The 16312-nt window shown below is 40.0% G+C and overlaps 1 protein-coding gene across 3 annotated transcripts in view; it reads left to right on the top strand.

The window, feature by feature from the left end:
• SLC5A8 (solute carrier family 5 member 8) overlaps nt 1-16312 on the top strand; it is a 73222-nt gene that overhangs the window by 31265 nt on the left and 25645 nt on the right. For all 3 annotated transcript variants that reach the window (XM_063615183.1, XM_055238337.1, XM_063615184.1), the window contains exons 11-12: nt 10719-10805; nt 12204-12409. In XM_063615183.1, the coding sequence (XP_063471253.1) occupies nt 10719-10805; nt 12204-12409 (293 nt within the window). The remainder of the gene's footprint in view (nt 1-10718; nt 10806-12203; nt 12410-16312) is intronic.

Raw genomic sequence — 16312 nt, 5'->3', positions numbered from 1 at the left:
TGTTCTTTATGTATTCTGTATACTAGCTCTTGGTCAGAAGTGATTTTCAAATATTTTCTTACACTGAAGTTTGTCTTTCTATCCTCATAACAGCGTCGGTCAAAGTGCATTTTTTTTTTCGTTTGGATAAAGTCTAGTTTATCAATTTGTCCTTTCATGGATTGTATTTCTGGTGTAAAGTCTAAGAACTTTACCTAGCGCCAGCTTTTGAAGATTTTCTTCTATGTTTCTTTTCAAAGAGTTTTAGAGTTTTACATTTTATATTGAAGTCTACAATCCCTTTGGAGTTAATTTTTGTATAAAATGTGAGACTTAGGTTAACATTCTTTTTTCCTCTATGGATGTGCAACCAGCGCCATTTGTTGAAAAGGCTATCTTTCTTCCACTGACCTGCCTTTACACCTTTGTAAAAGGTCAGTTAGGCATATTTGTGTGGGTCTGTTTCTGAATTCTCTGTTTTCTTTCACTTATGTATGTGTCTGTACTTCTGCCAATACCACACAGCTTTATAATTTGATTATTTTGATTACTGCAGCTTTAAAACAAGTTTCAAGATCAGGTTGATTGATTCCTCTCACTGTATTCTTACTTTTCAAAATTGTTTTAGCTATTCTAGTTCTTTTGCCTCCATATGAAGTCTAGGATAATCTTGTCTGTATCTACAAAAAAAATCTTGCTTAAATATTGATTGCCTGAAAGCTGTTTATCCATCTGAGAAGAAATGACATCTTCACCATGTTGAATTTTCTAAAACATGAACATGGTATGTCTCTTCATTTATTTAGCTATTCTATGCAAATCATATTTTTATGTTGGTGTCTATGTGTTCAATGCTAAAATATAGAAATAAAATTGATGCGTTTATATTTATCTTCAATCTTGTGACCTTGCTGAGCTCACTTATTAGTTCTGAGAATTTTTTGTTTCTTTGTTTTGTGTTTTGGTTTGTTTTGGTATATTCCTTGAGATATTCTACATATACAGTCATGTCATCTTTGAATGGGGCAATTTTATTTCTTGCCTTCTGATCTGTATGTATGCCTTTTATTTCCTTATTGCATTGGCTTCAACTTCCACATCATGTTGAATAGAAGTAGTGAGAGTGGAAATCCTTACCCAGTTCCCCAATGTGAACAGGAACCTCTCTATTCCTATTCTCTATTCCTGTGTTTTTCTGAGAGTTTTCACCATAAATGGAGTTGAATTTTTTCAAATGCTTTTTCTGTAATCAATTTATATGATCATGTGATCTTCTTCTTTAGCCTGCTTACATGATGGATTACATTGATTGGTTTTTTAATGCAGAACCAGCCTTGCATACCGGGAATAAACCTTGTTTGGTCATGGTGTGTAGTTATTTTTATATATTGCTGAATTATATGTGCTAATATTTTATTAAGAATTTTTACATCTATGTTCATGAAGGATATTGATCTGCAGTGGTGTGTGTGTGTGTGCGCGCACGCGTGTGTGTGTGTGTGTGTGTGTGTGTGTGTATACTGCCTTTGGTTTTGATAGAACGGTTATACTAGCTTCATAAAATAAATTGGGAAGGATTCTGTTTCTGTTTTCTAGGAGAGATTGTCTAAAATTAGTGCTAATTATTCCTTAATTATTTGGTAGAATTCTTTAGGGAAAGCATCTGGGCCTGGATTTTTTTTTTTAGTTTCAAAATTATAAATTTAATTTCCTTAATAGTTACAGAGCTATTCAAATTATCCATTTCATATTCGATGAATTGTGACAATTTATGTTTTTGAGGAATTGTTCCATTTTATCTAAGTTTGCAAATTTATACATGTATAGTTGTTCATAGTAGTTCTGTACTATCATTTTGATATCTGCAGGACCTGTAGTGATAGCCCTGGTTTCATTCCTAATATTGGCAATTTGTATTTTATTTTTTTCAGTCTTGCCACAGGTTTGTCAATTTCATTGATGTTTTCAAAGAACCAGCTTCTTTTTTTCATTGATTTTTCGGTGTTGTTTTTCTGTTTTTGCTCATTGATTTTTAACTTTTATCTTTATGATTTCTTTTCTCCTTGCTTTGAGTTTTTTTTTTTTTTTTTTACATGGACACAGGAAGGGGAACATCACACTCCGGGGACTGCTTTGGGTTTTAATTTGCTGTTTTTGAGGTGGGATCTTAGATTATTGATTTGAATCTTCTCCTCTTTTCTAATGTGTGCATTTATTGCTGAAAATTTCCTTCTTGGCACTAGTTTAGCTGTGTTCCACAACTTTTGACATCTTGTATGTTTGTTTACATTCAGCTGAATGTATTTTTAAGTTTTCTTTGAGATATTATTTTGATTCATGGATTATTTAGAAGTATGTTACTTAGTTTGCAAGCATTCAAAGATTTTCCTCTTATCTTTCTGTTATTGATTTCTAGTTTGATTCTATTGTGATCAGAGAACACACTCTTTATGATTTCAGTTCTTTTAAACTTGTTGAGGTCTGTTTTATAACCTAGGATATGATATTTTATAACCTAGGATATGGTATATGTTCCATGAGCACTTGAAAAGAATGTGTATTCTTTTTTTTGTTAGGTAGAGTGTTCCATAAATATCAATTACATTCTGTTTGTTGATGGTTGCTGATTTTCTGTTTAGTTGTTTAATCAGTTGTTGAGAGGGGGTGGTGAATTCTCCAACTATAATTGTGTATTTGTCTATTTTCCTTCTAGTTCTATCAGTTTTCGGTTTGCTTCATACATTGGGTCTTACTGAAGGATTAACCTTTTTGTTATTATATAATGTCCCTATCTGTCTCTGAGAAATTTTTTTGCTGTGAAGTCTATTTATTTGATATTAATATAGTTACTTCTACTTTCCATTGATTAATGGTGGCATAATATATTTTTCCATTTTTTCACCTTGAACCACCTATGTTGCTATATTTGAAGTGAGTTTTTTTGTAGACAGCACATAGTTGAGTCTTTTTTAAAAATCCATCCTGTCAATCTCTGTCTTTTCATTGGTGTACTTAGACCATTCACATTTAATATAATTATTGGTATGTTATGTTAGGGCTTAAGCATCAGTTTTTGGTTTTCTGTTTGGTATTTCTGTTTTTTGTTTTCTGCCTTCCTGTGAGTTGTTCTGTGGTTCCTTCTTTCTACCATTTCCTTTTGGTTTAAAAAACTTCTTTTAGCCATTCTTTTAGCATTCCTTCACCTGAGAATGTCTTGAGTTTCCCCTTTATCCCCAGAGGATATTTTTGTTGGGTGTATGATTCTGAGTTGGTAGTTTTTTTCCCCCAGGATTTAAAAAAAATTTTGCTACTTTCTTCTTGTCTCTATCATTTCTGATGATAAATCTGCTACTATTCTAATTGTTTTCCCTTACAGGTAAGGAGTCATTTCTTTCTGGATGCTCTTAGGTTTTTTTGTTTTGTTTTTTCTTTAGTTTTCAGAAGTTTAATTACGATGTATCTTGGTGTATATTTCCTTGTTTTGAGTTTTTGATGTGTCTTAGCATGTATTTCTTTCTTTTCTTTTCCTATTTTTTGAGGGTTACTCAGCTTCTTGAATCTTGAATCAGCTTCTTTCATAAGTCTGAAAGAGATTTATGTCTCTTGTCAAATTTGAGAAGTTCAGACATTAATTCTTTGAGTACTTTTCTGCCCCATCTTCTTTCTCTTTTCCTCTGGGACTCTCATGACATGAGTGTTAAATTTTTTGTTATAGTTCTACAGATCCCTGAAGTTTATTTTATATTTCTTCATTTCATTTCCCTCTATTGTTCAGTTTGGGTTATTTCTGTTGTTCTGTCATTCAGTTCACTGATCGTTTTCTCTGTTCCCTCTATACTGCTGCTGTTCCCATTCATTTAAAATTTTTATTTCAGTTATTGTATTTGTTCAGAGTAACAGTTTCATTTGGTTCTTCCTAATATCTTATTTTTTTCCCTGAGATTTTTCTCTCTACATATATATTTTTCCCTCTATTTTTTCATTAGTTTCAAGTGAGTTCCAATTGTTAAAGCATTTTTTAAATCATGGCTGTTTTCAATTTTTTATCAAATAATTCTCTTTCTGTAATCTTTATATTTAGTTTGAGATATTCCTGGTTCTTTCTATGAAAAGTTAATTTCCATTGAAACCTGGGCATTTCAATATTATGTGATGAGACTTTGAATCTTACCTTCTGTTTTAGCCAGCTTTCTCTGACACTACATCAGTAGCATAAGGGAGGGTGCTGCCTCATTACTTCAGGTGGAGGTAGAAGTCCAGAGGGAGGAGCTCCTTGTTATGCTGGATAGGGTTGTGTAGTATACTATGAGATATACTGTGGCTATAAGATTAATGATAGTGCATAAGGCCCACTGAAATATCTTGCAGGGCTGATACTACATGTCATGTAGGAATTTACAACCCCAGCTCAGGGATTTCCAGGAAAAAAAAGCCACCTCAGCACAGATGCAGCTTTCATAAACCTTAGAACAAAGCTTACTTTTACAATAATAGCTTAAATACCCTTTATGAAAGAAACACCTGGTAACTAACCTGGACTAAATACAGGTATAAGAAAGGGAGAAGGACCCCCCAAAGTCTGACAATGGTCTCTGGATGAAGACTGTCTGGTCAGTTCATGATCTGACCCCCTGACTGTATCTGGCCCATGACACCAGCTTATTCTCATCCATCTGCTAAGAGTGCTGCCAGAATAAACCGATTGAGCATTAGATGGTGCCTAAGACTCATCTTTGATGTGAAGTGAACAGAAGAGGAGACATCGCCCCTGGGGAAGCTAGTTAACTAGGTCCACCTACAACCTCTGAACACAACTGGCATTGAGGATAGGATAAGTAAGTGAGCAAGTGAGAAATGGCACCCATTTCTAAGGAAGGACTGGGAAAGGGTGACTGGGGACTGGTTCTGATCAAGAAGTCAAATGAAGCCCTCCAGAACATTCCATAGTGTGTCTGGTAGTCTTTATTTTACTTTCTGGCCTGTTGCTGCCTTCTACATACACTTTGTCTGTGCCTCTGTTGTGAAATTGCCACCATGAAAAACCTGCCAAAATTATTCTTAAGACCACTCTGGTCCCCAGTAACTGGGGACAGGATCTAAGGAGGAGGAAGCAGAGGTGGAGGATGCCCCGGCTTGAAGAACCAAACGCTGGCTGGTGTGTCTCTGGCTCCTGCTGTGGGAGGGTTGCTCCTTGCCTCCAGGGATCTTGGCATTGTGATGCCACAGACCAAGAAGGCAAAGGTGAAGCTTACCTGCTGAAGGGTTATGTGTTGTTGCCCACCAGCTAGGGACTTAGAAGCATATCTCCCAATAGATCCTTGGACTAACACCACCAGTGAAGTCCACAAGAATCATCAAAGGGCACATTGGAGCTGTTCCCAGCCCACCATGCACTCCAGCTGAGACAGCGTGTCTTCTCAAGGGGTGTGCCCCAGCCTGTGATGCCTGCTGAGTGTTGCTGGCAGCAGCCCACAGGCAACATGCCCAAGTCATGCGGGCTCACCTCAGAGTCGCGTCATTCTGCCTGGCCGATCCAGAGCCCTGTGAGCTGTGGAATGATGATCCTGAGTATGCTGGTTTACCGCTGGCCACACCACAGGTGTCACCAGTCATCACCTGGGCTGAGAAAGCCGCTGCCACCTCCACAGCTGGCTGAGATGAGGAAGTGTGTCCTAGACACCATACAAGTCCGTGAAGAGGTTCACCCCTGATGTGGACAGAAATTCAAAGCCTGCTCAAAGACCTGGTGCAGGAACCCAAAGAGAAAGGCCACCACCTGGCTGTGCTGTGTGTACCTGACAGGAAGTGCTTTGCAACTCATAGGCCGAGAAATACAAATACAACAGCCAGCGGCTATCTTTAAAGACAATAGGATCATTTCCTTATTTCAAGACCCTGTCGAGCTTATCCAGGCACAGAGTGGAGCGGGTAGACATAACTGTCCCTGCAGTCCGCTGCAGTGGCTATTCAGGCCTGACGAATAGCACCCCCAGCATGAGCCTCTTTTCATCAAGGGCTGAAGGTGGCTGGTGTACACTGAGGAAGAAGGGGAGCTACTGCGGAGCTTAGGCATGCTCCAGTGAGTTTGCACAGCCGCCACTCCCATGGGACAGGGGCACAACTGGGAGACCCTGGAACAGGCCACCTTGCACCCAGATGGCTTACAGATGTTCTTAAGGAGAGCCCATCATAAGCCAAACCAACTCTACTGGCCCTGACGGCCACAGTCCCTGAAGTTAATTGAGCTCCGTAGGTCCTCACCACCCTGGAAAATGCGGAGATAGAACCATCCAACAGTGTTCGCAGCAGCACCTTGCTCCCTACCCACTACCCAGGACCTTGCAGCCAGAGGTCTCACAGTGGGCCCTGGCCTTCTCACACCCATCACCCATCACCCACGGGATGAGGCCCAGTCCAGCTGTTCACAAGGGCAGAGTGACCTCTACTGGCAGTTATGCTGAAGGATTCTTCCAAATTGGCTCCTGTCTGGCAAGCCTCATGAATTCCTGCAAACTCTCCTTAATACCAATGTCACCCAATCATCCCACCCACTGACCCACCACCCATCTGGATGGCTGAGCATCAACTTCCACCTTCAGGAAGATGCCTTCACTGCTAACATTCCTGCCCTGTGTCCAGGATGACCCAAAGACTGTCCCACCCACCCTATCTATATCCCTCCCTGGCAAGACCTTTGCTGGTATATTTGCCTAGGGGTCTCTTGGGCCAGCACTGTTTCTGCAGCCAGTGCCTCCTAGAGACACTTGGTGCCCCAGCTGTGCCTGACAGCCGTCTGGAATGGACAACACCTTGAACTTTGGCTTCATTGGGCCATGTTCAAGATCACGATTTTGGATCTTTGACAGCACCTCAGCACACACAGTATCCCCAGACCTAATTGCTTAGTTCTGTGTCCTCCTTATCCTTCTGTTCCATTTTCACCTGTCATTGCTCTGTAATCAAGCAACTCCAAGCCTGCTACCACTGAGTCCATTCAACTCCTTTTACCTGCTCATGTAATCATGTTTCCAAGCCCCAGTGTGCCCGTGTTCTTTTGCTGCTACTCCGAGTGGCCTGACTTTCTACATCCAACTGTGGCTTCTCCAGACCTATTCACCGATTACTCGGCACTGAGGTCACTGACAGCCTCCACCACATTTTGGCCACCCACTGAGCAGCCAACCTTCCAGCCTGCTGGGCACGCCTTCGCTGGCCTGCCACACATCCATTGTTTCCCATCCAGACTTGGTCGCTACCTGTCCTCCACTCTTCCCTCATCATTGGTGAGTCTGCCCCAAAGCCACGGCCGAACCCCATTCTCATGATTTCCCTTAACTGCTCAGCCGAACACTAGATCTACTCTATCCTCTCTGTGATGATACAGTTCAATTCCAAATTGTTCCAAAGGCGCCACCGACTCCTACTCACCCTCCTACAGAAGATCCGTTTCTCAAGATTTGACTGACCATGGAGCACACTTTAAAGCTCGGGCAGCCTCTCAATTATTGACCCCCTCAGGGTCAGGGGTGGAGTGTGGTATACAATGAGATATATTGTGGCTATAAGATTAATGATAGGCATAAGGCCACTCAAGCAACTCACAGGGTCAGTCCTATCTGTCAAACTTAGCAGTATGAAGCAACCTGGCCGGGGATTTCCAACCAGATTTCCAGGAGACCAGGTCACCTCAGCACGATGCAATTTTCATAAACCTTAGAACAAAGCTTACCCTTACAAGCATAGCTTAATCTCTCTTTGTGAACAAAACACCAGGTAACTGACCTGGATTGAATACAGGTATAAGAAAGGAGGAAGGATCCCCTAAACTCTGAGAATGGTCTCTAGATGAAAACCTTCCTGGTCTGTCAGTCATCTGACCCATGACTAAATCTGGCCCGTGACACCATCCAGCTCCTGCTATCCTTCTGGTGCTCTTAGCACTGCCAGAATAAAACACATGAGCATCAGATGGTATACAAGACTCAATGATGATGCAAAGTGAACTCAAGGGGAGAGGCTTCCCTGGGAAGCTGGTTAACTAGGACCACCCGAAACACCTGAGCACAACAGGGTGGAATTCACTGACATCATGGAGGAGGTGGCTTTATCACTGCTGGGCCATGGTGAAAGTCCTGATTCTCCACTAGGCCTCCCATGACATTGCCAGCAGGGAGACAAAGGGTGCCTGGTGACAGGCTGGGGGGATGGAATCTAGGCTGGCATGGGTGTGGGTGGGGTGAACAGATTATTCTGTGGTGTTTGGATGGAATGGAGCGGTTGGGGTCTAAGAGTTTTCTGTCTTCCCAGGATGCTACTTTCCTGGCCCTGTGCCTAGAGAGATAACAGGATTTTGTGAGTGCTTTTTATCTTATTTTATTTTTTTTGCTTGTATCTGTGGCCCTTTCCAGGCTGGCTGGCTCCTTCAGCTCTCAGGCTGGGACACATGAAGCAGAAAGAAAACTCAGGGAACTCACGCTGTACCACTCTTCAGGTCCAGGGTCCCTAGCAGGCTGCCTTCTTTGCATCTTTCAGAGTCTTCTTATGTGTACTTTATATGGAATGTCAGGATTTTTAATTTTATTAGCAGGAGGAATAGAGAAACGTGTGTTTATCTTCTCAGAAGTAGAAATACTTCATTAAAAAAAAATTATTTACCTGAAGGGCCTTTCACCTCCTGTGGCGTTTGCTCTTCTGATTAGAGAGCGTTTTTGTGTTGGAAAGTTCCCTCCTGTTCCTGTGGAGCTGTGGGCCTGGAGAGGACGGACCAATCTTTACAACAGTGTCTTCTTCCTGAAGCCTGCGGGCACCTCCCTGTCTTCAGCATGCAGGCCTTGGCATAGGCTTCTCCCTCTGCCTGCAACACCTTCCTCTCTACCTCGTCCACTGCCTAAGCCTTAGTTCTTCAGTTTTCGTTTTAACACATTACTTATTTAAAGAGACTTTTCCTTTTGCCTGGATACATTTGCGTTCCCTTCTGCTAAATGTTTCTAGAGCACCTTGTACTTTCTTTATCATCTCCATTATCAAACTGTATTACAGTGATTTATTTAATGTCTGTTTTACTGAATAGCCTGTAATTCATGAAGGTGGGGAAGATGACTTCGTTGTTCAACCCTGTATCAAATATCTGGTGCCTACTGCAGTGCCCAGGACAAAGCAAGATATTAACAACTTTAGCTTGAATGTTAACTAATAATGTAGTTAGGCTCATAAATATCCTATTATCTGATCACCCCAAGTGCCCCCTGAAATTTCCCTGGCCACTTGGGCTGCTCCTCTGGGATCCTGGACCTCCCCTTGACCTAGAAACTTAAAGGCTAAGACTGGCAAAGCAGGGGTCCTCCAGGATCTTTCTTCAGTCCTAAGGCTTGGGGCCATTCTGCTTGGTTGTTGCTTAGGACATAGCAGTTGTTAAAATAGTTTGATCTCATCCCTGATTATATGAAGGAATGAATTAGATCCAGAAGCTCCAAGCCTGCCCAGCACTCCTAAACCACAGCCAGTCATACAGAATTTGCTTTCTTCATAGTTTGCATTAGTGCCTGCAGCTCTTATTGTGGTTGATTCCCCTTTTTCCATATATCAGCTATGGCCTGATTATAGACAATGACATGTTCTAGCAGAGTCATCATAACTCCAAGCCAGTTCATCCTTGCTTCATCTCTAGCCAAGGTCTTATTTCCTCTTGTAAATCTTTTTTGTGTGTCTTTGTAATGTCTCCAAAACTGCTCACAGATCACACAGTCATAACTTGCTTTGTGGGTCATATGACATCTTGCAGTGGAGTCTATCTCCCTTCTGACTGGACTCTGTAAACTGACTCTTGAGTCTGCGTCCTTTTAAGCACTAGTTCTCCTGTCTACTCAGTACCACATCCTTTTCTTCTTCCATGAAGTAGGCCTATTTAAAACAACAACAACAACAACAAGAAGCACTAATTCCTCTAATATTTCCCTGACTTGGTATTTTCTCTTTGATTCATTCATTCTGCTCTGTTAAACCCCTTTACTCTCTGGACAAACCAGTGATTCCCTGATCTTCTTTTATGGTTCTCTCCATTCTTAAGAACTGGGCATTTGATTATTGGGAACATATATCTCTTGGAAGCTTCATTTAGTTGCATTACCTCATTCGATGTTTGCACTGTAAATCTTTTTCACTATCATGGATTTGGTATCTCTACATCAAAGCAAAGGTTGCAATTATCTAATTAGATTTTAAATCTATTTCTACATGATTTGATCAGTCTTTTTAAAATCATATTTCTCGTTCTAGTTTCATTATTAGGGAACCAAATCAGGAATGGCAAATGGGTTTCATCCTCCTCTCTGATCACATAGCAGTACTCGTCCACGGTTATGAGAGGATTTTGAGACGATGAAAGCACAAAGGAGTGCTGTGATTTATAAACACCTGCAAGAGCAATGCTAAGAGGAGAGGCATCATTCATGATTTATACATTCACATAGGCGCTACCACTGTCGCAGGCCTCTCTATCTTCTTTGTGTTGTGTGGCCTTTTTTGAGGCTACTTGCAGAAACAGATGGATACTTGAGACTGAGATGCAGAAACTTGTAAGTTCTAATGACTTCTTTTCCAGTGACAAGGCTACCATGACTGAAACTATGATTTTCAGAAGGAGGCTGGATATTTTAAATCATTATCCTGATGAAATGACTTTGAAATATTTCAGTTTCGATTTGAGATTGCTAATTGCTGACGCTGTATTATTTTTGTAGGCAGCACTCAGCGTATTTGGTATGGTTGGTGGACCACTTATGGGCCTGTTCACTTTGGGCATTTTGGTTCCCTTTGCCAACTCAATTGTAAGTACAAAGAATGAATATGCTTGAGGATTGCTTTTTGAACTATACTAGCAGCTCTACACTTTTTTCTCAGTTGGTTCCTTTGAGATTTGTCATTAGCTACTTGTCTTGATGACTTAAATTATTTCTGCTGACTTTGGTGGAGTGTACAAGGAAGTACTATGTATGGGGACCCTAAATGTGTGAAGCTCAGTGGAAACTTCCAGAATCATATAGGGCAATTTTAAATATTCATAATATAACTAAAGGAGCAACAATTTTGTGCACTTACCTACTTGCTCTTCTCAAAAATTAATAGCTAGGATTTAAAAGAGATCAATAGGCTCAGAGATGAGAGATTTAAGGGCCATAAAACTTAGGATTCCTGTGAATAGCCATAGCACAGCAAAGAGAAGCAACACAATCTTACCACTTTGGCCAGGAATTTTCTACTCGTGACATTTAAAGCTGTAGCTCCCACAATATGATTTAGCCCCAAAGGGGTGATCATAATTGGGAATATTTTCCAGAAAGACATAATATCTCTGTCCTTCTACCTAGCCATATCTGTGCTTAGAAGTGCTAACTTTTGTTTGGAATAAATGAGCTAGAAATTATTTCTCTGAAACCCAGAAGAAAGTCCACTGGTTCAGTCTGGCTATAACATGTAGTTCAGGAAAAACTGATAATGTATGTGCAGTTGCTTCAGATATAGAATAGCCATAGAACTCTGACTTCACATTTGGAATTCTATTTTCCTTATAAGGCATTAGGAATTGGTAAGGCAGATATTAATAAGGACTATTGTGGTTATTATTTATTATCCTCAATTGGATGTCATATGAAAAGCTACTTTTGTAGGAATTAATCACAATGAAAGAGATTTGTTTGTGTCCACTTCAGAATGTTGAAGCTTGGATTAGATTCTTTGCATGATGAAATGCATTAGTTTGTTAAGTATCAGAAACATGTATTTAAAAATCAACTTTTGATATTTGGCATTTGTTGCCAGCGTGTATTTCCTCCAGAAGACCTGTAGCTGACTAAGCTAACATGTCCTTTTCTGGGGGCGGTAACGGGCGAATAACATACTATTCTTCCTGCCATAAACAGTATCTTTTTTTTTTTTTAAACCATGTCCAGGTTTTTCACCAGCAGATTATCTGCCTTCCATAAAAGTGGCCTTTCTCACTCCTTTTTCCCTCCCTGCCTCACTACCTTTCATTCATTTATTCACTTGTTCATTTATTCAATAGATTTTTATGGACTGAGCACTATCTTGGGAGGAGAGAGCGTTGAATGTTTCTGCCGTTGTGGGTTTTGTAATTTTGGGCCATGTTGAACTTGGCTTTCTAATATTAATTTTGACATCAAAGCAAATTGTATTATTTTTCTTTTAAAAGCATTCTTGTTTTACAGGGAGCACTTGTTGGTCTGATGGCTGGATTTGCCATTTCTCTGTGGGTTGGAATTGGAGCTCAAATATATCCTCCACTTCCTGAGAGAACATTGCCATTGCATCTTGATATCCAAGGCTGTAACAGCACCTACAATGAGACAAATTTGATGACAACCACAGAAATGCCATTTACTACTACTGTTTTTCAAATATACAATGTTCAAAGGTATTGAATTAAGTTTTATTACATTATACTTTAAAAAATTTATGCAACAAGTAGGGAACCCCACTTGCTTTTTGTCTTGCTTACAACACTGTGATTTTGCCTAATTCTGAAATGAGTAAAACCCATGTGGTTAGCTATAATATTTTCTGCAGCAGTAACAAAAAAATGTCGTATTTTCATAATTTCTCTAGAAATTTCTGCCTTGTCTACAGATCTAAGAAAACTTAAATATTAATGAGAAAATTCTATTATGTGTAAACTCTCCTAAACACCAGCTCTTAGCTGCATAAAGAATTATCTTTGTCTTGGAGAAACTTTTAAAATGGAAAGCACAATTATAAAATAACCATTGCTTATATAGTCTTTGAAAGATAGATTTTACTGACCAAAAGCTACAATTATTTAAACATGTTAAATAACTGCCATTTGTTCAGTTGAAGATTCCAAATCTTTAAAGCATTAGAAGTGATTGCGGCTGTGATCTTCATGCTACAGATTTCAGTCATGCAGTTTACTTTGGAGCCTCTAGATGCTGAAGTTGTCTAATTTAAAGTACTGATATAGTGGGTAGAGGCATGCTTTATTGTATAGTGAATGTGAGGGCAAGACTTTCTTTAGTGGATATGTAAGTGTCCAGCTTTAAAGCACAAACCCTGTGAATATGTTCAAGGAATGCAAAGATGCTGCCATTGCCCCTAGAGTATTGCCCCACTGCCAGCTTATCTGGAATGACATCATTATAGTCATACCTTTGGGGTCAGGACACGGCATACCCCTCTTAAAATGGACATGCTCCTGGGAGAAGGAACGTGATCATACATATAGCCATTATTAGCAATTTGTGTTCTGGAGAGAATTCAGCTATGAGAAAGCTAGCCAGTGGGACTTCCAGGGGCGTTCCAGGCAGGTGAGCTGCATATGGTAGAATGGAAAGGTAGTTCCAGAGCCTGAGGCATATTTGAGGGAAGTTTTACTAGGTGAGGTGCTGTGGAGAGAGGGGCAAGGACATGTGGAGAGCAGTCTGGACAGGCATGAAAGCACTAATGGGAGGGGGCTGGGAGAGTCATCAGAGTCAGAAAGGGAGAAAAGATTAATTGAAGGTTAAGTGAGAAAACACAGGATGTTCTTCTTGTTTTACGATTTTGCTTAGCATTTTCCTAATTATGTAAATATTTGCCCTTAAAAGTCTAAGGCAAAATGGTTATTTGGATTCCTGAAACAAATAAATTAGCTGAAGTTTATTCTATGCCTGGTACCATAATAATTAGTTTTATATGTTAGTTTACTTATCAAACATTTCAGCTAATAAACAAGAATTTTTGAGCGTGGACTATGTACCCAGCACTGTGCTGGCCATTTATTTAGTATCCACGGAAGAAAATCTTCCTCTCCCAGCCACTGTTTCCTGCCTTCCAGAAAATTCTAATCTAGCTGGAGGGAATGTGCAAATATACACAAAACAATAAACTCAGTAAGCATGCTAAGTATAAAAACTAGGACATAGTAAATAATAAATACTTGATACATTTTTGTTAGAAGAGTGAGTACGAAGTTGGAGTGTAAGTTAGCATGAAGACTTCAGAGATGTACTACTACTTCAAGAATGCATAGGTTTGGCTAGATGCAGGAGAAGATCTGGAAAGTCATTCTTGTTACAGAAAATGACCAGAAGGGAAATTGGACAAGAAAATAAATTAAAGCATGCATTGTGGTAAGTAATATTCACAGGGTATCATGGGAGCCAGAAGGAGGAAGTCTGCCTGACTGGAGTCAAGGAAACCTTCTTAGAGGAGAATTGCATGGGCTGGAGTTAGTCAGGTGGCAGGATTGAGCACAGGGTCACACAGAGGGAGGAGTATGTGTCGCAGAATGAAGAAACGACAGGTGCAAAAGCATGAAGGACTGAAGAATCAGGGCATCTTAGGAAATCATCCTAGTTCCGTATGGCTGGAGCACAAGGGTTGTGAGCCACCCAGCTGAAGGTTGAATGTGTGATGCTTTGGTTGCCTAGATACAAATTGTTTCAATTGCCTAGATTCAGTTTTGATTTTTTTAAGTTTACAATATTTGATAGTTACATTGGTAGCTTGCTGTGGTTTTAATTTGTATTTCCATTATGATTAATGAAGTCAAATGCATTTTCATTTGTTTGTTGGACATTTGGATATTTACTTTTGTGACTTAGTTATTGAAGTCTTTAGTCCATTTGAAATGGATTCTCTGTCTTTTTCTTACTTACGTAGGAGTTCATGACATATTCTAGATATGAGATATGTTTTGAAAATATTTTTCTCCCTTTCTATGGGTTGCCTTTTTACTCTTTTAATGATCCTTTTTTGTCAGTCGAAATTTCTTAATTTTAATTTATTTCTGTTTCTCAGTTTTTTCCTATATGGTTAGTCCTTTGTGTGTCTTGTTTAAGAAGTCCTTGTCTACCCTGCAATCATAAAGATATTCCACTAATTTTTTATTTAAAAGCTTTATTGTTAACCATTTCCACTGGGGAAGTGTAATCCACTTTGCAGTTGATTTCTGTGGGTGGTGTGATCAAGATTATTTTCCCCATGTGGATACTCAGTTAGCCAAACACAATTTATTGAAAAGACTCCCCTTTTGCCCCATTGAATGCACTGGCAATGAAAACGATGTTAATCAAGTAACTATTTTTCTGTGGGTCTATTTCTCAATTCTCTACTCTGTTCTATTTTGTCTATCTTTGGCTCAATATCACACTTTCTTAATTTCATTAGCTCACCTCAGTGTGTTCCCCTTCTTTCTGGGTTCTTGTCACTTCAAGTTCTCATTGTTTTGTTTTTGTTTTTGTTTGAGACGGAGTCTCGCTGTGTTGCCCAGGCTCGAGCTCAATGTAACCTCCACCTCTGGGTTCAAGTGATTTTTGTGCCTCAGCCTCCCAAGTAGCTGGAATTACAGGCACGTGCCACCATACCTGGCCAATTTTTGTATTTTTAGTAAAGATGGGGTTTCACCAGGTTGGCCAGGCTGGTCTCGAACTCCTGACCTCACGTTATCCACCTGCCTTGGTCTCCCAAACTGCTGGGATTATAGGCGTGAGCCACCATCCCAGCCACGTTCTCATTGTCTTGATCTCTCTGATATCCTTGAAAACCTGCCTCCCTCTGCATGCCCCAGGTTTTATATATTGTTCTCTGCAGAATGATTGGTCTAAATCAAGCAGCTATCAAAACTGAAAGTGGAATCCTAGAACAATCATTGTAGAAATGACCATGGAATATTCATGTTACTCTTTCACTTAAAACATTGCAATGAGTGCCGTTGCCTGTAGAGTAAAATTCCGACTCGTGCCCGGTCCCACGAAAAGCCCCCTGCCTATCTTTCATCTTGTAATCACTGTCGTGCTCACTGTGCCTCGGTCAGCTGGTGTTTAGTCTCTGACATGCTTTCCTCAAGAACATTTTGTTTCTCAGATCTCAGTTCAAATGTCATTTATTCCCAAAGGTTTTCTCTGACCACTCGTAGTGTAGTTCCTCCCTCTTCACCCTGTTAATAGCACATCATCTTGTTTTACTTTCCTTACAGCGCTTTCTACTAGTGGAAATTATTTTATTTATTAATTTGTTTATTGTATTTATCTCTCCATTAGAATATAAACTTTATGTGAGCAGGAATCTTATCTACTTTACTTTTAAAAAATAATTTCAACTTTTATTTTAGATACCTGTGCAGGTTTCTTACTTGGGTAAACTCTTGCCTGTCTCCCTTCACCCTCTAGTAGTCCCCAGTGTCTATTGTTCCCTTCTTTGTGTCATAAGTACCCAGTGTTTAGCTCCTACTTCTAAGTGAGAACATGTGGTATTGGGTTTTCTGTGCCTGCATTAATTTGCTTGGATAATGGCCTCCAGCCGCATCCGTGTTGCTGAAAAG

This window comes from Symphalangus syndactylus, chromosome 13 (assembly GCF_028878055.3).
Source record: "Symphalangus syndactylus isolate Jambi chromosome 13, NHGRI_mSymSyn1-v2.1_pri, whole genome shotgun sequence".
In the NCBI taxonomy this organism is placed as follows: Eukaryota; Metazoa; Chordata; class Mammalia; order Primates; family Hylobatidae; genus Symphalangus; species Symphalangus syndactylus.
The sequence above is the reverse complement of the archived record's forward strand: the minus strand, read 5'-3'. Positions and strand labels throughout refer to the sequence as shown.